Source organism: Buteo buteo, chromosome 6 (assembly GCF_964188355.1).
Source record: "Buteo buteo chromosome 6, bButBut1.hap1.1, whole genome shotgun sequence".
In the NCBI taxonomy this organism is placed as follows: Eukaryota; Metazoa; Chordata; class Aves; order Accipitriformes; family Accipitridae; genus Buteo; species Buteo buteo.
This window is the reverse complement of record NC_134176.1, coordinates 38,111,057-38,136,616: the sequence shown is the minus strand read 5'-3', so window position 1 is coordinate 38,136,616 and position 25,560 is coordinate 38,111,057. Positions and strand designations below refer to the sequence as shown.

Here is a 25,560-nt window from a genome sequence, read left to right as displayed (position 1 = left end):
AGTTTCCAGCACACCAGTACTGCATGCCAAGGAGCTTCAGGAAGGGAAACAAACAGAATGGGAAACTGAGCAGCTTAGCTTCTTTTCACATTAATTGCTAAAAGTGGGCAGCACCACTGAAATATTGTATAAAATCTTCTCTTAACTCAGAAAGCTTACTGTTTATTTCCTACCCCAGTGTCTACACACAGAAATCCCAAAACATTGCAGGAAACAACACTAACTCTATGTTCATCCAGAAAAATAGGAGTATTCTTCATGAACAGAATTAGTAGGTTTAGAACCAAGAAGAAGATGCCATATTATTATTGTACATCTTCATGTACTCAAGCAACACTTTTTTCCTGGAATGAAAACCATCTCTTATGCAGAATGAGCATCTATGTAGCAGATAAGGCAATACCATGTAAGTGCCTTGTACAGAAAGCTAGAACATCACCTTTCTAACTAAAATATAGGTAGGTAGAAGTCGTACGAAAAAGCATCCTTAACAAGCATGAGGAGATGAGACCCTGGTTTAATATCTCATCTGACAAAGACTGAGATGTGCGCTGCTGTGTTAATATCCTTCCAGGGAAGTACTTTAATTCCAAATCAAGAAGGAACATCACCATCTCCTGAGTCATCAGCATCACTTCCTGCCTTTCTGTGTGCATGTTCATAGGAAATCTTTCATCTAGTTTTTTTCAAAGCCCAATCCCACTTGGCTAGCAAGCTCAGGCAACATCCAGCCAACAACAGTATAGGCACAGCAAGTTTCAACAAAAATATTTGTTGCAAGAACACTCTTTGATTCATTTGCCTTTCCTTGGCTGAACCTCGACTACACCCATCCTGATGCACACTTGAGGAGTGCCGTTGCCATGTCAGGATCCAAGTTCAATTTCTGCACTCCCAAGTTACTCCTTCTGGCTTTGAACACTATCCAGGCGGCTGCACAAGGGGCTACAGAAATTACAAGGAGATGGCAGAGTTGGTGAGAGGACCTGCCTGAGAAGCAAAGAAAGGGGAGATACCCACACTCTACCAGCCCATCCCCATCCGATCTGCCCACAATGTGCTGTTGTAAAGAGTTTGCAGCAAAGCTGGGTATTTGGCACTGACATGGTGTGGAATAGTCATCAGATATTTAAAACAGAGCTGAGAGAACAAAGAAGGGCTTTGTAGTGCAAGGCAGCACTGAAAACCCTGAGCCTCTGCCAGCCAGCTTGCATGGAGTGTTTGCTAATGTACACTGTGGAGTGCATTCCTCTCATTTGATTACATGACAGTTTTATATACCAGGTATATGCAGAGGGTTTTTCTTAACCCTTTCAGTCCTTCACCATTTATAAATCTTGAAGACACTCATAGTGGTTTCATTTCTGTTGTGTTGTACATGCATGCAACCTCAGTCACGAAAGGCTGAGCATGTGCTGTGGGCAACTGGATGTGGATGTATATGTTAGATATACTCTTATCTATGTTGCTAGAAACAGCAGAAGTAAATAACCATGAAAGAATTAGAAAACTAATTCACTCCTTACTCATGCTATAGTTTTCTGCATGTCCCTTGATTTAAGCAGTGAGTATAAAGAGGCTTGTTTAAAGGACCACTATCGTTCTCTCTCCATATTGTAAAATGAAGGATGCAGAGACTGCTATTACAGCTCCCACTTGTTGGACCAGGGAGAAGGGAGCCAGAACACCCTGTTGGCTAATACCACATTCTACCATGTACTGTATTACATGGTTCCTACTGTAAGATGAGGATAATCGTACTTGGTGCCCTTCTTGGTGAAGTTCTTTGAGATCTTTGAGATCTATGGCTAAAACCCGTTGTCTGTAACCATGCAATGCTCTATGCATTCAGGCAAAAGGACCTCTCATTCATACAATGTGAGTCTTACAGATGGAGTGCAGGACCAAGGCTCAAATTGCAGGGGTTTAGGTGCTTTAGTGCCAAGTAGTTGAGAAGGGCAAAGTATTGTTACTTTCTTAGCCATAATGATAATAATACACAATTACATTTTCAGAAGATCTGCTATGGTGCCTTTCATAAACTCTAAGCTGTAAAACTATTAAGTTATAAAGTTAGAAGATTAACTTCTGTTAATTAAGTTAAAAGAATAAAAGAGACACTGAAAGAGATGCTTGTGGTTAAACTCCTCAGCACCCATACTGTTGCCTGTATTTTTAATGTTGGTAGCTCCTAGACCAACATCTAATTAAGCCCACAGAACCTCTGCAAAGCATTTAACTAGGAATTATTTTCCTGCTTAGCCACCCAGGGAAACAATCAGGAGATGAAAGTTAAAGCGTCTTGCCCAACATTTGGGTGTCAGAGGTAGCATTATAATTCATGAGGTTCCTACTCCCATACTCCAAGTACTTAACAAAGCAGGGTTTGCCTTGTAGGTAGAGAGGAAGTGTTTGGGGCTGGTGTCTGGAATCAGATGGACAGAAAGAAAGGAAGGTAAAGGAAGGAGAAGGTTATTGCAGTGGTGGAAAAGAGTACACATTGGCAAAGAAGGCTGGTGCAAGATGAGTAAGGAGTGGGCCAGAATAAAGGCAAACCAAGCCACTGACCTAAGCCTCCATAGGTCATTCAGACGTTCTTACAGTGTGAGTGACTTCAAAATACGTCCCAAATTGGACGGGTGTACATAAAGGACTTGGGACAACAGCGATGGGAGTAGCTCTGCATTTTTGTCCACAGGAGCAGGCAAACTCTTGCTGGAATATTTGTATGTGCTTGAGTTTGTAAAGAAGAAGGAGAATCATTTTTCAAACCAGAAATTGCATGATTAGATACCACAAGCAGGTTAACCAAAAGACACAGACAAGAAGCAGCAAATATCCTGTTTCCAAACTAATGGTATTTTCAGTGAAGAATGACAGAAAATTTGACATATTGGCAGAACTAACTTACTTACAAAAGGAAAGCACTTTTTGAAGTTTCCACTTAAACACTGATAGCTCTTTAAAACTACTATTAGCTGTGAGATCCTTCTTTGAACAACAAAAGAAAATGTTACGTTTCTAATGGTGTAAAGGAACTGGAAGCATCACAGAGGTTCTTACGGGAAAGTCAGATGTTTCATAAAGTGTACTGCAGATGATACATTCAGACAAGTATCTGCGTCCTGTTTCTGGAACTGTGTATTATTCTTAATTACTTTTTCCTACTGTTAGATTGTGTAACTTGGAAATAATGTGACACTTCTGAAAGAGGAAGATTTTCTGTTATGGAAATCTATTTTGTACTATGAGGAAAGGGGCAGGAAGTACTCAGATGATAGCATTTCTCAGCAATCTTTAGCTCTAATGATCACAAAATGCTGCTGCCTCAGTTTAACACTGCTGCATGTGAATGTAAAAGACTAAGACTTGTCTCACATTCCTTCTCTTCCCAAAGGGTCATTCATGACACACAGAGACACTCCTGCAACCATAGAGGCCCACATGGCTCAGTTATCTTCCTCATACCACTAGACATGTATAAATGTATGAGACACAGCACCCTTGGATGCCAGGAGAGCATTTATGATGCCTACCTATATACTGCCTTCACTTTACAAACTGATAGCACTGTTTCCCAGCCATCTGAATTCCTCAGCTCAAATAAAAGCCAAAGAAAAACCCTGCTGCTTAGTCAAACACAGAAAAATAGAGCCGATGCTGGCAGAAGAGGTGAAATTTTAGACACGCTAGCAATTATCATGCTGTATCAAAAGAACAAACGGCTGTCACAGTGGCACAGAGTGTCAAGGTCTGCATGCCTCCCTGATGTAGGATACGCAAACAACTATGACAGCCAAAAAAAGCTGATCTAGACTGTGACTTTTAAGGAACATGGCCGCATTCTGATGTCCAAGGCCATGGACACAAGAGCGTCCAACTCTGAGGACTGGGATCACAGTGTGATGTGCAACTTTATGGCATCAAGCTTTACTTTCAGTAGTCACTGCATTTCAGACGATTTGAAGACGTTTGAGTTCACTTTCCATGCAGCATCTTGCTTACTAAATAACAAGCCCAGCACAAGTGGCTGTACAGATTACCTGGTTCAGTTTAAGACCTTCAGATCTTTTCAGGGAGATAAATATAAGAAATCTGACATGTGAAAGGGATGAACCTTCAGAACTCCCTTAGGAAAAGGGCTAACAGTGGCCATAAATTTCAGTGTCTTCAGGAAACTCCTTTGCAATCCTGTACAGTGCTTTTTAAACAATTAACGTAGAAGACATGGAGCTATACACACTGTTATCTCAAAGGAGAAAGCAGAAATTTGAATGAGAAATCAAGCTGATTATTAAAACAGTGTGCTTTATACTGAGGCCAGAAAGACAGACAAAAAAAAGAAAAATGATGCTCGTTTAACATGTTACTTTATCAAGTTCACAGTGTATTAATAAGGGAATATAATGATTTTTCAAACATATTCTACAAGCAAATGTTACATCTCCACACCCATCCTGTGAATGGCTGCAATTAACATATATAGCAGCCTTCCTTTAACATCACACGTGGCTTACACAACACCGGATCCTGCCAAAACATCCCTGGTTGTGCATCAATAAAGTAATGAATGCACAGCTCTGGGAATGCTGTTGGTTAAGCTCTACATGGGAATCAGTAGAGGGAACACGTAACACTGTGGCTTTCTGAGTTCTACGAAATAATGGAAATGGCATCTTTTTTTCCCCCTCTCAGTGGAGTAATGGAACAGTAGATAAACTGTGCAAAACCACAGCTAAATATTTAGAAACCACAAGGAAAAAGTCCTTTGAACAAATCAAGCTATTTCACTTACAGGCTGGGAAGGAAGAGAGACACAGAGTTTGTTATTGTTATTTCTATTTTCAAATATGTACGAGTTGCTCAGATACTATGCTGACAGGGGCTACATAAGCACCAAAAGCAAGAAGGGTAGGATTTTCTTCCATGAGATTTTTATACCTTCATAGTGGTAATCTGGGCTTCAGCCTTTAGCAACACCTTTTCCAATCAAGACATCTGGAAATGTCTCAAAACTATTTAAAAAAATCAATGGAAATACTGCAATATAAAACATGGCCTTCAGGCCATCTGGCGATATGATGGGTACTTGGAATTCCCAAGGATTTCCTCCAAAATGACTATGTTCACTATCTGCTCCTTGCCCACCATCACACAGTTAATGTTTCTCATTTAACAAATGCTCAAAGAAGTTTCTCTGATATTAAAGTATAAAATATAGGCTGACAAGGAAAGGTACTTAATAGTTTTGAAATATTTTTTTAATTCATTAAGTAATTATATTATTTAATACTCTACCTCAGTTTTCCCACCTGTAAAAGATTTTATTGTTAAGACATTTACTTACCTAGAAGGACTACTATGAGGCTAATGAATATTTTTTAAAATATTTAAAGAAGGCTATAGAAAAGCATGGGAGAATTGTGATTTGAAACACAAATTAAAATAAGAGGAGAAATGGGAAACATACAGGGAAGGAATAGGAGGTTATCTCCACATAACAAGACAGAGACTGACAATGTAGGATATAAACAAATCTTGGATCCTTAAAATTCTCATATTCTTCATTCTGCTCTTAAATAAACCCCCCACAGATGGAGTGCACTTATAGAGAGAATGAGAGCTTTAATTTCCCTGTTGATTTCATATTGATCAAATTAATTCTGTAAGAAATTTAGCGTCCATCTCCCAAGAAAAGAAAAAATGTGCTTCTCAGAGTTCCCAGGAGTTAAAGCAATGATCCAAATCACAAAAAAGAGGGAAAGAGCCCTGAGAAAGAAGCAAAGAGCAATCAACTCAGATGTAAACCAAGATAAGTCTTCCCAGTTCAGTGACTGGGAGGACTTGACAGGGTGTCATCATGCCTCAATCATCAGTCTGTTAACCATTGAACATATACTCAGGTTTGCAGCTGAAAAATCATAAAATAATTATTTTACATTTCACAGTCTACCAACAAGATTTAACCAGTGCATTCTCCACAACAACTTGCATTGCTGACTAACTCGTCACACCTCCCTGCTAATGCCTCAGTGATGAGGCAAGGCACCTTGAATTGGAAGTCTTCATCTGTTTTGGATCCAACCTACTGTCCAGAGCATATGTTAAATTTCTGCCAAAGATGAGGAACGGACATTAAAAAAATGAAGCACATTTTTAAGGTACCTGCTGCTGCATCTGAAAGCAGCTTTGCTCAGAAATCAAGTCTGAGACAGTCCCATCACTTTTTGCATTTCAGTATCTTTCACTGCAAGATCTTTTTTACTGACGTTAGCTAACTGAGCTTTTAAACAACATTTGGGATTGTATCACTGATCCTGTTTCATGCCCAGGTATGTCCAGACAGAGCGTACAGCAAGTTAACTGATTTTTTGAGGTTTATATAGAACACCACAGAGCGAAGCTGGGGTGAGGATTCAGGAGTCCTGCCTCCCACCCTGGCACCGCTGTGTACACCGCTAGCCAGCTGCCATTCAGTGCTCCGGTGCTAGCTTAGCTTGTCTGGCCCAGTAATAATGAAAGGAAGAAAGGATTTTTCACTAGGAATTTGGAGTATTTTCTCATTATAACCAACTAGCATGACCAGAAAAAGAGCCCTGATGCAATCTATGGGCCTAGTTCTCACTCCCCCACTGGCAGGGCCTCAAAAGGCTGCTGGGGCCACAAGCCCTGCTCCTCCGGTAGAGGGGAGGGAGAATGTGCAGAACCAGATCCTGTCCATCACGTCTGGTATCCTGCCTTCAGCTCTGCCCAGAGCTTCACTGTTCAGGGAAAAGCAAACAAACCAAAAAATGCTCCCCTGTGCTTCCCCCTTCCAGCACCCATGGCCTGCGGTGCAGTAACCAAGGAAGCGGCTCTTCCCGTTACCCACAACCAACCTCTTAAGCAGATGAGGATAGGGCAAGGATAAACTCCAGCAAAAATCCCACCTCCGATCTTGTTCTTCAGGCCAAAACTAGAAAATAGGACAGGACAGGCACGATTGTGTATCCTAAGGACAGAGAAAGGCCCCCCCAGCTGAGTGTGCTGTGGGGGGAAGACGGCAGCCTGGGGGAGGCTAGCGCACGGAGGGTTAACGTGCTTTTCCACCAGCACTTCAGCAGGGTGCCCAGGGTATTGATTACTGCCCTCCACAAATGCAAGTCATCCGAGGGGAATTTTCTTCTTTCCTCTCACGGTCACCCTCGACACTAAAGCAGCAGCAGAGGGGCCTTCTCCTGGAGAAGGCACAGCAGGAATAATCCCAAAAGGTTGGGAGGAAAGGGCAGAGGCCGAAGGGCAGGGAAGGTCAGTGCTAGGCAGGCACCACGTGGAGCTGCCGGAGCGGGCAGAAGGTCTGCTTCTGGGTCCCCCAAGCCCTCCTGCCAGAAACTTAAGACGCACTTTGGGAGACCCGGGGAACGGGCTCATGGTAACCTGGAGTAACAGACAGCTGACAGCGTCTGTCCCAGGAGCGGGAATGGGGGGAGGAGAGGGCTCCACGCTTCATACCCGCTGATGCGACTGTGTGTTGTTCTGCTTGTGACAGTGCAGCCTCAATGTGTTTGTGCTTTCTTGTGCAACGAGAAGCTGTGCTCACATAGAGAGGAGATGTCAGCTGAAGCAGTGCAAGGGAAGTGAAAACACCGTCAAGTTTTTGCTCTCTGCAACACGTGTGCACCTTTTCCAATACAGACGAAAGAAACAATGCAAAGCTACAACACAAAGTTGTGCCAGACCATCAGGAGTCCTCAGCTGTGTGCTCCACTCTGCCATGGACTTACTCAGCCTAATTCCTCTTTCACACACAGTCACAAGTCAGAGTGGATCTCCTGCAGTTAATGGAGTTGCACCCCTGTACAAGAGTCACAACATACAACCAGACCTACCGTATGACTCCAGGTCTCAGTCTTGCTGTTCCTGTAACGGGGATAAAGACCACCATGTATCTCCACTCAGGCTGAAGGTGCACTTCTGGCACTCCTTCAGGCTTGCTGTGACCCTGAGAAGGTGCTGGGGAAACTGGGGGCGCAGAGGGGTTCATAACACCCCATATACATACCAAGGTCTCAGACGGGAATCACCTATGTACTCCTTTCAACTTCAGTCTGACACTTGGTACTTTCCCATCTCTGCCACCAGATTTTCTCTTTCCTTTTCTTTTCACTTAAACACAAATAACTCTGGAATTCAACTTTCCCAGCTGTGATTACATGAGTTTGCACAGGCCAAGCACATAGCAGATTCATCCTCCCTCTCCCCTGCCATCTACTCCTTCCACTAGGCCTGTTGCTTGGGTTTGTCGTACATCCTATTATGCAGTCTGCTTTCCACAAGCGCATGAGACTTTGGTCATGGTGAGACTTGAGGCCTTCCTAACAGCCCCTACAAAAGCCCATCATTGCTAGTAACTGAGCACAAGACCCAGAAGGCAGGCAGCATTTTACCTGAAAGCCATGTTTGATCTGTACAGTAGTAGAGGCTAGGCAGAGAGGAACATAGGCTTCTCGTACCAGATCATGCCAGTACTCTGCTTCCAGCAAAAGTCAACTCATTCAGAAGAAAGCAAAAAAAGTTAGTGTACCTAGCCAGTTGTAAAGTGGGAGTAGACAGAAATATTCCTCTCTTTCCTTCCTCAACAGGGCAGCCAAAGATATGCTGTTACATTGAGAACTTTTCTGCCATAAATCTGAGCCTCCTTTTTTTCCCCATCTGATCTCACTTATCTCACCATGGTTTCTGGCTAGTAGTGGGCAAACAAGAATTTAATTTAGATTTGATGTTTGGATCTGGAACCAAACTTTCTTAGAACACAAGGATGTTTGGTTTCATGTGTGTTTTGATTTAACCCATTATAAGCTACATGAATCCAATTAAAAATCTGAATACATGTCTGACTCGCCCAAAAGTTAGAGCTCTGAATCTGTTGTTTCTTCTTTAGCAGAAAGAGAAACAGAAACCAAATAAAAATAAGGAGAGGGGAATAAAAAGGGAAATTTACAGAACACCTTCTCGAGGGCAGGTGCTAAATCTCACAAGAATGTGCTGTCCGCAGTTTTGGAATATCACCTCTCCACTTAAGATATTACAGGTCCTGGTTATAAGAGTGCTGATTTCCAGGATGCAAAGCTGGGGCACAACTACTTCATTCCCAATACAGCCAAGCACAGTGTGATTTTTTCCTTATCATTTTTATCATCCAGAGAGAGAGAGAACTTCTTTTTCCTGAAATTAATCCTTTGCCTTTGATGAGGAAGCCCAAAGAAGCAAGTTGGCTGCACAGGACTTGGAGGCTGCACAGGCTGAAAGAGGAGAACATGAAGCACTACCTTTTCCTCCCAATGTGCACAGGCACTGCTTATTTTGGGCATGAGTGACTTAGGATTTGAAGATATTTGCTGGCATGTATTTAATCGCCATGCTTTTTAATTACTTCTCTGCATGATGGATGAGTTTTTTTGTCGAAATGAGGTCACAGTGTTTTACCTTTTTCCTCCCATGCTGGGACTATTTGCTGTGTCAATTTATGTAGCTTAGAAAAATATATGCACATCCTCTGGGCTGGGGCCTGGCACCATAAAGCAAAGCCGATTTTGGCTCCATCCACTTGACAGTTAGTGAAAGCCAGGAGTCTTTGGGTGCAGGCTGCAATGGTGCATGGAGTGCCCTCCACCGTGCTGGAAGGAATCACTGCAGACACCTCTTCTCGGCCACAGGGGACAGGGGGCAACTTCAGCCTCAAATGTATAGGGTCATAATGTGCCTCACTGGGATGCACAGCTCCATCCTCACACAGCCATCCCACAATGGAGGGTAGAAGGGATCCTGGGCTTGTCATTCCGTGCAATTTCAAGGAGAGGCAAGGGCTCTGGCCCTCTGCCCCTTGGCAGCACCACAAGACAAGCCCGCCACTCTTGTAATTTCTGTCATTCCAGCCACCCTCTGTGGAGTAGCTCTGGATGTGTGCTCAAAGCCACGCTTCTCAACCTCCTCTTTCTTTTCAGTTCTCCTCATCCTCTGCACAAATAACTCCACTGTTTCAACAGCAGTTCAAGTAAAACTAAGAATTTCAAGAGAGGGAGGACACTGCTGATATGTACCCAGCCCAAAACATATCTGCCAAGCTCTAGAGCCTTGAGTTGGCTGGCCTGGGCAGGGTGGAGAGGGAAGGAGTCCTATGCCAATGCACTGCCCAAATTTGATAAGAGAGATAAAAGCCTTTAACGTGACAACACACACAGGGTACCACCTCCCATTTCCACACAACCTATGTCTCTGGCCAGCTTTGATCAGTGCCCTGGCTGGAATGTGCAAGGTTCAGTGTCTGGTCAGACTTCAGTCACTCAGCCTCCCAAAAGTCAGCCCTGGAAGAAAAGAAAAAACCAGACACATCTATTTGCTGCTTTCCTCAGTCTGATCTTGACAACCATTTCTGGCCTCCCTGTCGTGGTTTAACCCCAGCCAGCAACTAAGAACCACACAGCCGCTCACTCACTCCCCACCCCTCCCACCCCATGGGATGGGGGAGAATAAAAATCGGGAAAAGAAGTAAAACTTGTGGGTTGAGATAAGAATGGTTTAATAGAACAGAAAAGAAGAAACTAATAATTATAATGATAACACTAATAAAATGACAACAGTAATAATAAAAGGATTGGAATGTACAAATGATGCACAGTGCAATAGCTCACCACCCAGCCGATTGACACCCAGGTAGTCCCCGAGCCGTGATCCCCCACCCCCACTCCCCCCAGTTCCTATACTAGATGTGACGTCCCATGGTATGGAATACACCGTTGGCCAGTTTGGGTCAGGTGCCCTGGCTGTGTCCTGTGCCAACTTCTTGTGCCCCTCCAGCTTTCTCACTGGCTGAGCTTGAGAAGCTGAAAAATCCTTGACTTTAGATTAAACACTACTTAGCAACAACTGAAAACATCAGTGTTATCAACATTCTTGGCATACTGAACTCAAAACATAGCACCGTACCAGCTACTAGGGAGACAATTAACTGTATCCCAGCTGAAACCAGGACACTCCTCCAAAGAGATGGGCTGCTCTCTTGTCCCTGACCTTGGCTGTAAACTCCAGCATCATCGTTACCTCCATTAGAGCCTTCTGAGTCTGGTCTATTGCCCTCTGAGCCTGGCACTGGCTAAGGATGCACCAAACAGCACTGAGTGAGGGACTCTGGTTACATGCCAGAGACCCAACAACTCATCAAGCCCCTTACAGCCAGGAGAAGATCTGGGAAGCAAGCAGGACTGCTGTAGTAACAATATTGTTTGTTCAGACCCCTAACCTCTCTGGCTCCACAATATCAACATGGTGAAGACATCTGATAAGAAAGTGGGACTTGGTAAAATAACTCCTGTCCTTGCCAAGCATTAATCTCAGTCCCTTTGGAAGGCTCTCCCTGGAGTCCATGGTCATACCCCGACGTATAGAGTGTTCCACAGCTGGGCGTTCTCTGTGCCTGCACCACAGTACCTTGCTTTTTGGGAATTAGAGCCTGGAGAGGTCAGAAGCTCCAATCACACTAAATGAAGCTGTGGCAGACAGCCCTAAACTATTGATGTCTCTAAATACTAAGTGCACTCAGGAACCAATTCAGCCTGCAGCACACAGGCTGTACATCAACAGGATCCCAAAGGGGTTGCAGAAAAAAATTTTCACTAAGGACTGTGAAGCAGTAATTCTGTTTGCACTGACATATTTGTCTCTCCCATGGACAGAGGATACACAGTCACAAATCGCTGCATTTGTAAGCATGTCCACTCTTCTCATGCTGTTTCAGTCACTCCTTGTCCCTGGGAGAGACATAGCTGTCCTAACCAAAAGCTCCATTTCATTCACATCCAAGAAGGTAGTAGTCTTGCAACCTGGGAGAAGACTGACACCTTTCAGTTATATGACAAGAGCATCATACCTCCACACCTACAATCTGACTTGAGTAAGGACTCCAATTCTGTCACTGGAAAGACTGCAATTCATTAACATAGCTCTGCTATGCACGCTTTGTTATTTATCTTTAACCACATCCCTTTAAAACTAACCTTACTGACAGCTTACTTCTGTAAGCTTCCATTTTGCTATTCATTTAGTTTCATCCTCCTATGACTGCGGTGGTTCCTACCTCTAGCTTCTCTAGCTACAGACCATTGGCACAACTGGCCTGCAGATAATAACTCTGACTTGGATGCTGTGTTAACAGTTTGCTGTTTTCATGCAGTTTTAATTTTGTTTCAAGAGGAACTGATGCTGATTTTTGCTCCTGTTTCAACATTTGGCAGAAGCGTGAAATTCCGCATGTTGTAGGAAACAGGAAGAAAGTTTTAACTTCAACTGCTTAGGATATACATGCACAAACAACACACTCAAAGTGCACACTCCTCCTCTTTATCTCCTCCACACCTCAATTTTTCTGTTCTCTTTCTCTGCTCTTCTGGGAATGTATCTCTTTCACTTCTGCTCATCTCTCTCCCACACCCATAGGCATGCACTGATTTGTTATTGCTAGGTCACTTGTGATTACAGGTCTGGATACGCTAGTTTATTGCAGGGTTGTCCCTGGCTTGATAGGTTGTTTGCTGTTTTGTTATTACAGTGCTTAAGCCTCATTCTTCCAGTTTGCTCTCTTTCACACACACACACAAACCACCACAACATATTTATTTTGAAACGGCAAACACAAAAATTGACTTGGGCTTTGCTAGCAATTTGAAAGGCAATGAGGGAAAAGGGAGTTATGGGCCCTAGAAATGTCAGCCTCCCTGCCCTGCCTGACTTCTCTGAGTGTTTGCCATTTTTTCTGTGGTACTGGAGTATAAAGCTTCAAGTGCCACAAAAGCTGCATGTCTGTTTGCTTTGCTTGGCTGCAGAAGCCCAGGTACAGCATTCAACTGGGAAGCTGTTAACTGGTGTTGGGGAAAACCACGGGTCCCTTTTGGCTATACAGACATTGGCAACAGCTGTTACAAGTTAGATTTGGCCCCCTAGAGCAACAGGCAACAAACATGAAGAATTGAAAGCCTCTAAAAATTATTACTGATGTATTTACACTTATCAAATATAACAGCAACCCCACCCCACCCCGAAATGTATTTTGGGGCCCTTCCAAAAAGAGGGGGATTTCAAAAGCAAACCTACACCTATCCTCACAGCAGACAGAATTTCCGTTCTATTTTGAAAAGTCTTGTGTGTGCCCCTATTGCATTCCTCCTCTTCCCCCTCCCACCGAAAAAAAAAAAAATAAGGCAAACTTCTGCGCATAGCTTAAAAGCCACAAAACTTCCTCCATGTGTATATTCTCCAGCTCCATTGCAGATATTTGGAGTTACATAAAACTGGGCAGTTAGTGATTCTGGCAGCTGAAAAATTACGAAGTTCAGGGGCTGAGGAGGGTGTGGGCCAAGCTGAAGTTTTCCAGAGTGCCGTACCAGATGGAGCAGAGGAAAAATGCTTTTCTCTCGAGGCTCAGGAAGGTGGAGTTAGAAGCTCTGAACTTGAAACAAATTTCAGGGAATGTTATCCATTCTGTGTTCCCTGTGAACACAGGTTATTGGCAGTGCTGGTTATCAAGGATGATTTGGACCTTAAAAAGCAACGAATGTGCCTTTCTGTATGTGACAAGGCAGAGACTGACATGCTCCAGTTATCCCCCATTAGCCAGAGCTGTGCAAGCCTTCTCCCTTATGAACCAGCAGCATGTTTCCATTTCCATCTGGACGGTCGATGTGTAAGGATAAGATCAAAGAGCACCATGTAATAAACTGCACTGGCTACCAAACATGCTCCAAGTCAGCCCATTTACACTAGAAGATGGTTTTGTGTTAGAACATCTGTTTACTGGGATGATGCTAAATTTAACTGCTACATTTAAAATTATGTCTGAAACAGCTAACTCCTAAGATCTGGACTTAAAACTATCCAGGTAGGAATAGAACCCCTTCTTATCTACTCTGAGTGCCGAACAGTGTGTTAGTAAGCACATGTTGTAAGATGTTGGAATTTTTCAGTGTAAGTAGTCCCAACTGGGTTTTAAAATGTCCTGGCTAGTCAGGCTTAATTTTCTAGCTCTGGACAGGGTTTTAAAACATGCTTTCAACTGTGACTAGCTGTGATCACAGTAAAGACAAAATAGCCTTTAACCATGTGTTAGTTAACAAATACTGGAATATTGTGTCTAGTCTTAAAGGCATACAGTGCAAGAAAGACATTGGAAAGCTCAAGTGAAGTCCAGTGGAAGGACCCTAAAATGGTTAGGAGCTGAAGCAGGCTGGGAGAACTCAAATTCTTCAGGCTAGAGAAGGCTAAGACAGGAGACTTTGTATAAGAAGATAGAATATTTGAACTTGATTATTTTAATGAAAATGCTAATAAAGAAGCCAAATTTAGAGGTTTTACAGAAGATAATTTGTCCACTAGGATCTGAAATAACTCACTTCACATGAGCGAAAACCAGCCATTTGATTTTTGATTCTCATCACTATCTGAAATGGAAACTGGCCCCAATCACCTAGAAAGGAGAAACTGTGTATATCAGGGTACCAACTACTAGATGCAACTGATTCATTCAGTATTAAGGATGGAAATACATTTTAAAGCGTGAATTTTCTGCACGGTGTCATCAGTTCTCAGTGAAATAGGCATGGCAAGGTTGAATCTGTTTACCTATTTATTTTGAACACACAAAATACAAACTTCTATAACTCAGTATGGAATCAGTCATCTAACTAAATAAAGTAACTACTTATGTGCTATGCTGTCTTGGCCAAGTCACTCAAAAGCTTACCACTTGAGATTATGGTTCTGCAGCAGTCTAAATTAAACTAACAGTTGGCTTAGGTGGTCCAGCTCTGGCTATGCATTCCCATTCTTCCCTTACACCCAATACATTGCTCATTACACCATTCACCAAGCTGTTTCCCCAATCTAACCTAGATCCCTAACATCTAGGTTAACATGAAGCCCACCTAACAAAAAGTTACATATCCTTTTGTACAAACCAGGATCACAATAATAGCTAAAGCTATAGGTAAGAAGTAACATTTAACTCCACTTTTCCATTTCATTGTAGGTAGCTGCAATTTTCCTCAGGTTTGGGGTCGCTTTTTTTTTTTTGAGAGGGCAAAGGGAAGTTTTGGAAAAGTCAATAAAGTGCTCATTCTTGTATGCAAAATATAATTTCAACATGCTTTTTCTGTTACTGTCAGTTCACATTCCTTAGGAAAAAGCTGAAGTGAAAATTAATGAAATTCAATGAATGCTTGCCGGAAAATGTTTGCTTTGTAATGAAAACACAGGTATGCCATGACAATACTTAGAAGGAAAGGAAGAAAGCATTTTGGATACTTTTTATATCTTAGACAACATTATGTAATTTGTTACTTAGATGTCATTAAGTTACATTAAAAAAAAAAGACCAGACATACCAAATAAAAATTATGAAAATGCCTTTTTTCCCCCCCTGTAGTATGGACTGAAGGGTCCAACGTTCTGACCCCAGTAAGACCCTCAGTCTGGCAAGCAACTATGGGACTTGAAGTTGCAAGCTCCGGCTGCACCAAAGCTCGCTCCCTCTGTGCTGGAGCCCCCTTGCAGACTACAGTGATCTGCACAAGCCAATTTTTTTTCTCTGTCTGGGATCTGGCAACGACCTCCTGCAACCTAACTGCTCTCCTCACCAGCCTTTTCTCCAGGCTCTGTGTTGACCTGGCAAATGCTTCTAGCTGTAAGGAGATGAAAAGAAGGTAAGGAAAAAATGGGGGGGCGGGGGAAGCAAGCCCTGCAGATGAAAGTCTGAGGCAGTGTTTTCCTTTCCAAAGTACTGCTACATTCCCATAAGCTTGTGGTTTCCTGCATTCTGCTGGAGGGCTTTTTTTCTTTTTTTCTTTCTTTCTTTTTTTTTTTTTTTTAATCCTTCTAGTGATATCTGAAGAGGGAAAATGTCCAGCACTAACAGGAGGCCTTTTGTTGTATTCGTTTCTAAGTGGACTTTAACCCAGTTACTACAGACTGAGTCACTGTAGAAACAAATAAAATAAAAGCTCTCTGTTTTGTCCCTCTGGACAGGTCAGGGACATGTTAAGTTCTGTTCTCCCTCTCCTGCTTTCTGGAAGCAGTACCAGACCTGGCATTACACTGCAATAATAATGAACATAGTTTATGGCTGTTCTTTTTTATACGTCCTGGCAACCCCTACAGAGTTGATATTCCAATAGAGCCAGCATTTCATTAACAAAACAAATGCACAGGGGGCGTATCTTGGGGTAATGAGATGAAATTAAACCGGAGAAAGGCCAGCTACCAGGAACCAGTAAGATGTGGGTAAGTGTGACACGTATAGGTGCATGTCTGAGCTATTTTGGTACCTTCTCAGATCTCAAATATTTTAATGACTCAGAGCAAACAACTGCTTGTCTCCAAATATGACTGTAAGATTCCCTTGCTATCAGGCTGAAATTTAGGCTGAGTCTGAGGGTTGAATTTCGGTCATTCCTTGCAGTTTTGTTTGCTATGACAAGTTATATCCTGTCACCATACATCAATTTTAGGGTAAATCATTATCTATTTAGATCCCAAACATCTAAATCAAAACAGATCTAAAAAAAATAAGCATCCTATGCATAGGCCTGTGGTTCCCTGGGGCTTACTGATCTCTGGAGGCTCTGGAAAGTCTGTGCACAAGAGGATTGCTCCTCCTCTTTCCCCCCTTCTCTCACCAGCCCGCCTTCCCTGAAAACCTTTTTAACTCTTTAGTGTTCCCTTATTTCTGAGTTCTCAGCACTGGCAAAACAGCTGCCTGTTGTGGCTGGCAAACACAGAAGCAGGCTATATGCTTGCTTTCACCCCCCTTTTGTACCCCCCCTACAGCTGGTTACTTGGTTGCTTATCTAAAGCCATTGTGTTGTTTTCCCATAGACCTCTTCCTGGTCCAGGGTACTCCAACTCATTTTTAAAGTGGGGAAGTTTTATGCTGGGAATTTTTATCCTGGGAAGAAGTCAGTAGTAGGTGGGCCAGAAATACATTTTTCAGCTGGGGAATGGGCATGCATACAAAGCTAGGACAGCGATAGACATCAACACTTAGCAGAGAGGATTTTGTACAAGAACGTTACCACGCTGTGCTGCACAGAGAACTGAACACAGGCGAAGCCAAGACTGTTCCAGGCCATGGGTGTGAGTCAGCAGGAGTTTCACATGTGGCTAGTATTGCACTGGGCATGGGAGGGCAGAGAGCACAGAGCCAGGACTACACCGATGCCAGAGCTGGTGTGCAGAGTCAGGACTAAGCTCAGCTCCGTGCCAGGCCTCCTTCTGCTCCCCCTTCTCTCTCCCACTTCCCAGCAAACTTGTCATCCTACAGCCATGCACTCCGGGATTGCGTGCCTGGCACAAATGGCACATGTTCCCACACCTGCTCTGAGCTGTGCCGAAAGACTGTCCTAGCTGCTGAGGGTTGCTGGAGAACAGAAGTACTTTGGCTGTGCCCTCTTCTCCTGGTTCAATTTCTTGTGCCAGTCTTGGGACTCCTCAGCCCCGAAAGAGTCCAGAAACTGCTGGTAGGCCCTTTTTGCTCTGCCAGAACAGCTAAGAGTAAAGGGCTTGCACAGCAAATGAAAAGTGAATATGAACTGTTACCCTATTGACTTAACACTCTGTATTCTGTCTGTCTGCAGGAGCCTATTGGTCTACACAAGCTGCAGCATAAGTTATGAAGAAACAAGTCAACTAGTTAGCAAAGGCTCTGTGATCTTGGTGCTACTTAGCATCACTACTCTTACCTAACTTTTCCTTTGGTTTATTCTGTAACAGCCACAAGAGTCCAAAATATGGCCCAGGTTTAGCATAATTTGGGAGTGTAGGTGGCTGCATTACTCCTTCCTTGTTATAGTAGCAGCAAGGGACACATAAACAGCCTCGTCCCTTACCTGGTTCCTTGCTACTACAGTATCAGGGTTTCACTGGGATGGTCCTCACATCACTTGGGCCAGTAGAAAAGATGCAAAAGAAATTCCATCCCAGCTAGAGATCTGGATGGGTTTCAGAGCCTGTCAAGAGCAAGTAAAGCAGCAAAATGTTCTGAAGTTCAGATGGCAGATTCTTTGGGACAGTTTCCAAGCAAATTTATGTTCATTTCTTGGCTGAATCCAGCTTTAAACAGAAATTAGAATGGTGAACCTGGGGAGAAATTTGTGACCAGCAGAAGCAAAACATCTTTTTTTTTTACCAGAGACAACTGAACTCCAGATGTTGTCAACATCACATAATTCTAGAAGTGCCAATCTCTTTGCGGGTTGCCCTGAGAAAGGTCATGTCACTGAACCCTTGGGGACTGAATGGCTTTTGTACTGGAAAATCCACTCCCAGATGTGCAGTGCGTGCTGGAGTTTGATGCAATTTGCTTTGCTATCAGATTAGGCAGAGGGGAAAAACAGATCACAAGGAGATATCTTACTTTATGAGAGCAAGCTGGTCTCATAGATCCTGCAGGAGTTGTGCTTGTGCTCTTTCCTCTCGAAACCTGTTGAACATGTTTGCTGCTACAGGATGCTGCCTCAAGCTGTCAGTAAGAGAATCATATACCTTTATCTCAGCCTGGCTGATTTATAGGAATGGCACTCATCAATATAGATACAGTTTACAAATCAGACTCAATGCTGACACTGACTTTACGTTCCTCTGGAGGACATCATGCTACTGAGAGAAGTACTAACCCAAGTTCGTGCTAGAGCATGCCTTGCCAGCAAACAGTGTAGTCAGAAGGAAAACATTTGAATGACAGAGTTCTTTCTCAGTTTTGGGCAGTAACAACCGCGCTCCTTAGTTCTAATATCACTTCTTTTGCCTCTTAACCTTTGAGTCCCTGACACCAATAAAATGCTGACCAACAATTTTAGAAGCAGCATAACCCTCACATCACGTGTCACCTATTTCCCTTCTCAGTTTCACACATAAAGCCTGTAGGCCGTGTTTGTGCATGTGACAGAGGGAGGGGAAAGAGATGACACATGATCTGAGGGTTACAGTGAGACTACGTGCATCTGCTTTGGGATGCAATGGTATGGCACAAACGAATGCAGTGTTTGTATGACACAGAGGCACATGACTATGCATACCACTGGGTAGCTCTGTGAAGATGTCAGTGGAACTGATTTTCTTTTGTAAAAGCTCTTCTCCCTGCCAGAATTTTTTTTTTTTCTGGTCACAACTCTACTATTACTTTGCAACATGAAAAGCTTCTCAGGGAAACTTGTTTTCTTGACACTGTAGATACTAGGAAAGCTTACAAATTTTCTGTGTATCGTCTGATGCAAAGTCAAAATGTGCAGCAGTGATACGCAGTGTACATTATATACTAAATTGATTAGAAAATGGGTTTAAGCAATAGAATAATATAACTTGCATCCATTTGCCATTCAAGAAGGGATGCACAAAAGAGTCTGTCACTTAATTCAGTAGGGTGATCAGTGGCTCTGCCTGGGAACGTACTTATTTACAAAAGGGCACATTATGGCTTTAGAGCTTGTTGGAGTGAAGCAGGCTTAAATATAAGCGTGCATATGAATTGTTCTATTTTATAACTTGTAAATTGCTCTTTCTGATATACTCCATCCTCCGGTGACCTTTTGCTCAGAAACTAACCTAATTCACATACAAACTGAGCTTCCCTGCTTCATCACTATCACCAGGAGCTGTTTTCTGCCTATGTGCGCCTAACGCTAAACTTCAGTTACCTTTTTATTTTTATAACTCCTGAAGTCAGTTTATGATGAGTTTTACCAGTTGCTTACAACAGGTTGCAGTGCCTACATTTAGTATGTGGTCTGCTCAGGTATGAAGTTTAAAAAGATTTTGCATCAACAAACAAATGACAAAAAACTCCAGAAAGCAATTTGAGCAGAGGACTGAATTTCTGCTAAGACCTTTGACAGTAGATTCATTGGCTTCCAGCTGATCAGACAAGACTTTCAGTTCCTTGCTGGCTTTATTCTCTGGTGATCTGAAGGCATTTGGATAGTGCATTTTAAACCAATTGGTTGTTTTCTCAGAGTCTACATAGGGGTCAGGGAGAAAGGGGAGTATCTTTCTTGCTAATGTTAGTCAGACAATAGCAGCTTAACTGTAAAGCCCCCTAAAAGAGAATAAGCCTATTGTGTCCCCAGTGTGTTTCCCACATTTCAAAGGCCACTAAGTAGCACCAGCATCTTTGCCTCTGGGTTACTGAGAAGACAGACTCTTATGCTTATTAAATGATGGCTTTCCCTAATGATTTGAAACAAAAACGGCGCACACATACAAAGCCAGAGATGTGCACATTTAAGGTTTCTCCTGCCACAAGGTCAAACACATGAAAAGACACAATAAAAAGTTTGGCCCCGAGATACCAGAGTAGACCCACTTGCCCATCTCTCCCACACCGGCCCTTACTCTCTTTTCTACTGCGAGAGCCCCTGATTCCTGCACAATTAAGTGCGGCACCAATGGCATTTCTGCTGCCTCTCCTTCCACTTGGCTTCACTGCTGAGAAAGGAGCTTGTTCGGCGGGGAGGCGGGCACTGCTGCCTGAATAGTCTCTGAAGCATTCATTATCTCCCGCCTAATTACATGGCCGGCATAGTGTTGTTGTGGGAACACTGCATCACATTAATCAGCAAGGGGATGTGCCAAGATGAAAGGGTCCCCTTGTGTCTGCTCTCTGCTGTGGAAAATGGGCAGGAGGGTGGGGGAAGGAGCGGAGTATTTATCAAGTGGTGAGGGAGGGATGGCACAGTGGGTGCACCCAAGCTCAGCCTGGCCAAGCCGCCATCTTCCCAGGCCAGCGCTCTTATAGCAAATACACGTTTTGTGTTCATGCATGGTGGTGGACTGATAGCTCCGGACTCTGAAATCCTTTACCACAGCACAGGTATGAGCAAGAGCAGTGAGGTGGCATGCCACTCAGTTGCTCCAGGAAGGAGTGGGAGACGATCCTTCGTAGCCTATCCTGCTCTCGGCCTTCTTTGATGAGAAATGGGATCGACTGTTCGAACAGGCTGGGATTTAGCTGCAACCTCGCCGCAGGGCTTCACAGAAAGTCACTGTCCCTCCAAACACACTCTCCTCCAACAGTCCAAGTCAAATGTTAAATAGTAGCTGTGATGGGCCTCCTGGATCAAAGTCAAACTAGTACCCAAAAGCAAAAGTTTCATTTCCCCAAGCCTGCTGGTGAGAACCCCAGTTCACCCACACAGCATAATTTTTAAATGGACTCTTGAAATCTGAGAAGAGATCTCATTTCCTCCTATCATTGTCCCGCTTGCAGGGCATTTGAAAGGCTTTGTAAGGCTTTGCATAGATGCTTCTCTGTGTGTTGGGGTTGGGGGGAGGGTTGAGGCATCTACACTGTGGCTGTTTGGCACCCTGCAAAATACTGGGTCAGACTGGAATACCAAATGACAGTCCTTGGCTGAGCTGCTTAGTGCTGAGAGATGCAATAGCAGTACTCTAGAGAGAATAAGGAAAGGTAACGGAAAAATGAAGACATTACAAATGCAGTTCTTTGCATGGGTTAGCCTCTTCCATTCACTTTTGATTCAATCCATTCAAATCAGCCCTCTTTAAAATCCTCCAAGGACTGGCAGCAGCTCATGCTCTCATGCTCAGCTCTCCTCCCGTTTCACTTCCTGCAGGCCTTCTGTCCATCACAGCTTTTCTGCACTTGAGCTATGCTGCAGGTTGACTTCCATTGCTTTGAATTGAAGTGTCTTGCCTCCAAACCCCGTTGTTTTTGCAATGCATCTGGCTTATTAATGCAGGCTATGAAAGCCACTTTGGAAGCAGATTTACTGAGATGCAGATAAGTTTATCTCCCGCAAAGTAGGTGCAAATGCCAGTTCCTCCTGCAGTGACTGTTGCCAAATCCTCCCGCTGGTATCCCATGCTGTTTTGTGGACAATTGGGGCAGCCTGCTTATCTGTATGCCACCTGTTGTGCTGGAGTCACCCTGACCCAGTGCCACCTTTCTACTCAAATACTGTTGCCGACTCAGGTGGTGTTCTTTGGGTTTTGGCACACAGGCAGCATTGCTTATGTGATAGCGGACAGTCCTATACTAAGAGACTTGATTTCATTGCCCTCTGGTGAGAGGAGTATATACAACAGGGCCTATCAACATTTTTTTTTTTGAGGGAGACCAAATGGGACCTGCCTAGGTTACAAGTGGCAACTAAACTGAGGAAGGGCGAACTTCCAGTTAATCTTGTTGCATATACATAAACCGAGTGTATGGAGCAGGAAGGAACATTTAATATAGCTCAATTCCAGAGATCATCTCTCCATCCTGGGCTTTTAATGCCTAAAGTGTTGCTCTGGTTTAATTCTGCTTGATCTTTGGGCACAAGAAGAAAGAATGTCCACTGTGATACAGAGGATGTTTAAATCCAGCATAAGGACTGTATGGCCAAGCAGCTCTCTTAGATCCACTACCGCAATCCCTGGTTCGTTTTCACTCGTGTTCCAGTGCTAGAGACCCACACTAGCAAAGAGCATCTCAGCTTAGTTTCCACATTTGCCAGGTTTGAACAGAATCCTTGCTCTGTCTTTTGGGCACACACATCCTTTAAATAAACTAACTTTGAGAGCTGCATATGCACTTCCTAGCTCCTCTCTCCTGCTCAGTCTTTGGTTGACCATCCTGCCTTGAACACAGGCCACCTTCATACTTTATTAACCTTTCCTTCAAGCCACCAGGAAAGTGGTGCTCTAGCCACCTCCTTCCCAACAGAGGCCCTGGAATTCTGCAAGATGGAGAGCATTTTGCCAGGCACATGCTCACTAAAGACTGGGAAAAGCCCATGGGACTGGAATCCCAACCCAAAGACAAAGCACAGTTTTATCCTCAGTGGTATTAAGGTTACTCTCTGAACAATAACTAGCTGTCATTTTCATCTCACATTTGCCCAACAGAAGCGAGATACTAAACTTTGATCACTGCAATGTATCCTGTGCCAGTTTACATTGGAGGAAAAAAGCTTGAGAGAGAACACAGTGAAAAAACTCTGGTCTCTAATCTACCAGAGAGATAAAAAGACAGAAGCACGAGGAAGATGTTCTACGGCATGATACAGGGGAGATAATGATAGGAAAATGTGTCAGACTTTATAATTACTGCTAATGAGGTTAATCTAAGGGCAACTAATCCTGTGGGAGAACACGGTGGCTCTGTGATCACGGCCTTTTCTGAAATACAGTCTTCTGCAGCCCTCTACCCCTAATGCCTCTCCCCTTCTGGGACATCCACTCCCCCCCAGTGCAGAAATGTCTCCTTTTATCACGGACCCACCCCAGCAGTGTGCAATCGGACATTCCTACCCCCACAAAGGCAGTGACTTATCTGCTGGCAACCTGCACCCCAAGCAAAGAACAGGTTTGCCTCCTGCTTGCACTAGCTCCTGACCGCAGAGGCACAAGCTTGCATGCGCACTGCAGTTTGTTTTGGAAAATGCCTTTTGACTTGTGTTTTACCATCACTGCCAGTTATTCCAGGATTTGAGCTTTGTTTTGGCTCATGAGTGAAGGCATTGGGAGGACCAAATGCAGATGTGGCAAATGAAGAGCTCTAGGAAGAGGCATAGAGTAAAAGCTGGTTCAGTTTCCATCTCCTCCTCTTTTTCATGTGCCCCTCTCACTGCCACACTTACCAGTGGCTGTGCAAGACACTCCGGCAGCAACCTTTGTGTAGTAAATACTGTGCAAATCATAGTGTTTCTTCCAGTTTTGGGAATGTAACTTTGAAACCATTTTTTTCCAGAGACAGGAGAAAGGTGACAGTACAAAACATTTGTGGGAATTTCTTCTTCTGGCACAAAATTTCATTGCTTCTGAAGAGGAAAACCGACATCGCAAACATTCCTCCTCCCAGCAGAGGGAAGGAGAATGTGGCAAGTGGCCGCTCCAGCCAGAGCTCTCCAGCCCTGAAATGGAAGTATCTCCAAAGGTCTATGTGCTGCTGAGGCACATAACCAAAGCCCACAACAAATCCTAAGCACAGATAAGTTCTGTTTCACTGTTTCACTCCCACTCTTCATGTGACAGCTTTATTTAAAATCTCACAGTACCTCTTTCTCACCTGGAAACATCATCTCTGGCTTTTCTTTCTCCTTGTCTTGGTCTCTGGTTTCCAAAGGACTGTTAACTGAGAACCTCTTTTCTCCCTTGCCTCTATGCTTCTGTTAACCTTGCTTTACATATTCTATTACAAAAAATAAAATCAAACTTCAACTGCATGAAAAAAGGACTCAATCCATTTTATGGTAGCTGCAGCATTCATGCCTATCTCTCACTGGTGCCAAAGGTGAGAGGAATTTTAGTAATTCAATAGATAGATAAGATAGGGGAGGTTATTTGATTTAGTATTTGGCTGCACCATGTTTCTGAAATACTGTGCAGCTAAAAAAATGCTAAAGATCACATGATATCTTTCTTTAGGGAAATGAAATAACTTTTCCTAAAGTGATATGCTCATTCCAGGTGCAATTATCATATTTTTAACACTTTACTGTAAGTCCCCCTTTAAAGGAAGCTCTTATCCAACAGCTCAATGGCGATTTTTAAGTAAGTAATTTCCCTCCCTCCACATCGCCACACTAACACCAACAGGGCTCACAAGGAAATCCCAACAGGCAGACTGTTATTCAGTCCATTTCTGCATTTCTAAGGCTCATCGACCTTTCTTTTGTTAGATAAAGGCTTCCCATCTCTTTAAGCCCTTCATTCTTGCAATAGTCCCACAGAAAAGTTGACATCCTTGGCAAGGAGAGTGAAAAGCAGCTTGTCCGCCCTTCCCAATAGGCCAGGCTGGGGTTGTTTTAGCCTGTTTAAATCTCTCCCCTATTTATATGCTAATGTTCTGGTATCAGCAGAAAGTATAAACAGTGTTGTTTACAGCTCCCTATAGTCTGTGAGCACCAAGCTGCCAGGAGAATACTGTGTACTGGGCAAAGAGATGTATTTATTGACAATGAAAATGGCCACTTCTAAGACTATGAGAAACAAAACTGAACTGTAAAAATGCAGTGTCAGCCAACAATATAACCATACAAAACAGCACTGGCAAAAAGCCATTAGCCAGGGGGTCAGTCATGGACCCTGGGGAGCTAGGAGATTTCATATTTAACAGGGAGAGATCTGGGGAGACCTTCAGCACAGAGACCTCTGAGAAAAGAAAGCATCAAGTTCCTTGGCAAGGCAGCTTACATGCTCCATTTGCTATTATTGCAGATTTTTGTTAGTGGATAATGGCTCATAGCTTGGCTCGTAGCTCTCCTGGATCCTGAAGTGAATTAAACTCTCCTAAGAAAAACAGCACAGTCTAAAGGAGCAAGCACAGGAATTCTTGAGTTCAGATCTTGTCTCTCCAGTTTGCTATGTGACTCTCTTCACCAGTAGAGAACTAGGTCTTAAAAATAACAGTAACGGTAAAACCAGGCAGCAGTGAGGATGTATATCAAAGATGTTTGTGCAATGTCAAGCTCTCTGAAGACATTAGGGCACAGAGCTTGTCTCTTCTTTACATCAGCTGACAAAATGTTGACAAATGCA

General features: G+C 43.5%; 1 protein-coding gene and 1 long non-coding RNA gene across 7 annotated transcripts in view; one reads left to right on the top strand and one right to left on the bottom strand.

Annotated features, from left to right (window-relative positions):
• The window catches only part of RAD51B (RAD51 paralog B), a 457,119-nt gene that overhangs the window by 98,578 nt on the left and 332,981 nt on the right, over positions 1-25,560 (bottom strand). The window contains exon 11 of one of the 6 annotated variants that reach the window (XM_075030462.1): positions 18,437-18,541. The exons of the other annotated variants lie outside the window; for them this stretch is intronic. Coding sequence (XP_074886563.1) covers positions 18,537-18,541 — 5 coding nt within the window. The 3' untranslated portion in view covers positions 18,437-18,536. The remainder of the gene's footprint in view (positions 1-18,436; positions 18,542-25,560) is intronic. 6 annotated transcript variants of the gene reach the window in all.
• On the top strand, positions 15,602-23,939 carry LOC142032180 (uncharacterized). The gene is made up of 2 exons (XR_012650771.1): positions 15,602-15,728; positions 23,771-23,939. It is a non-coding gene; the product is annotated as an uncharacterized LOC142032180 (long non-coding RNA).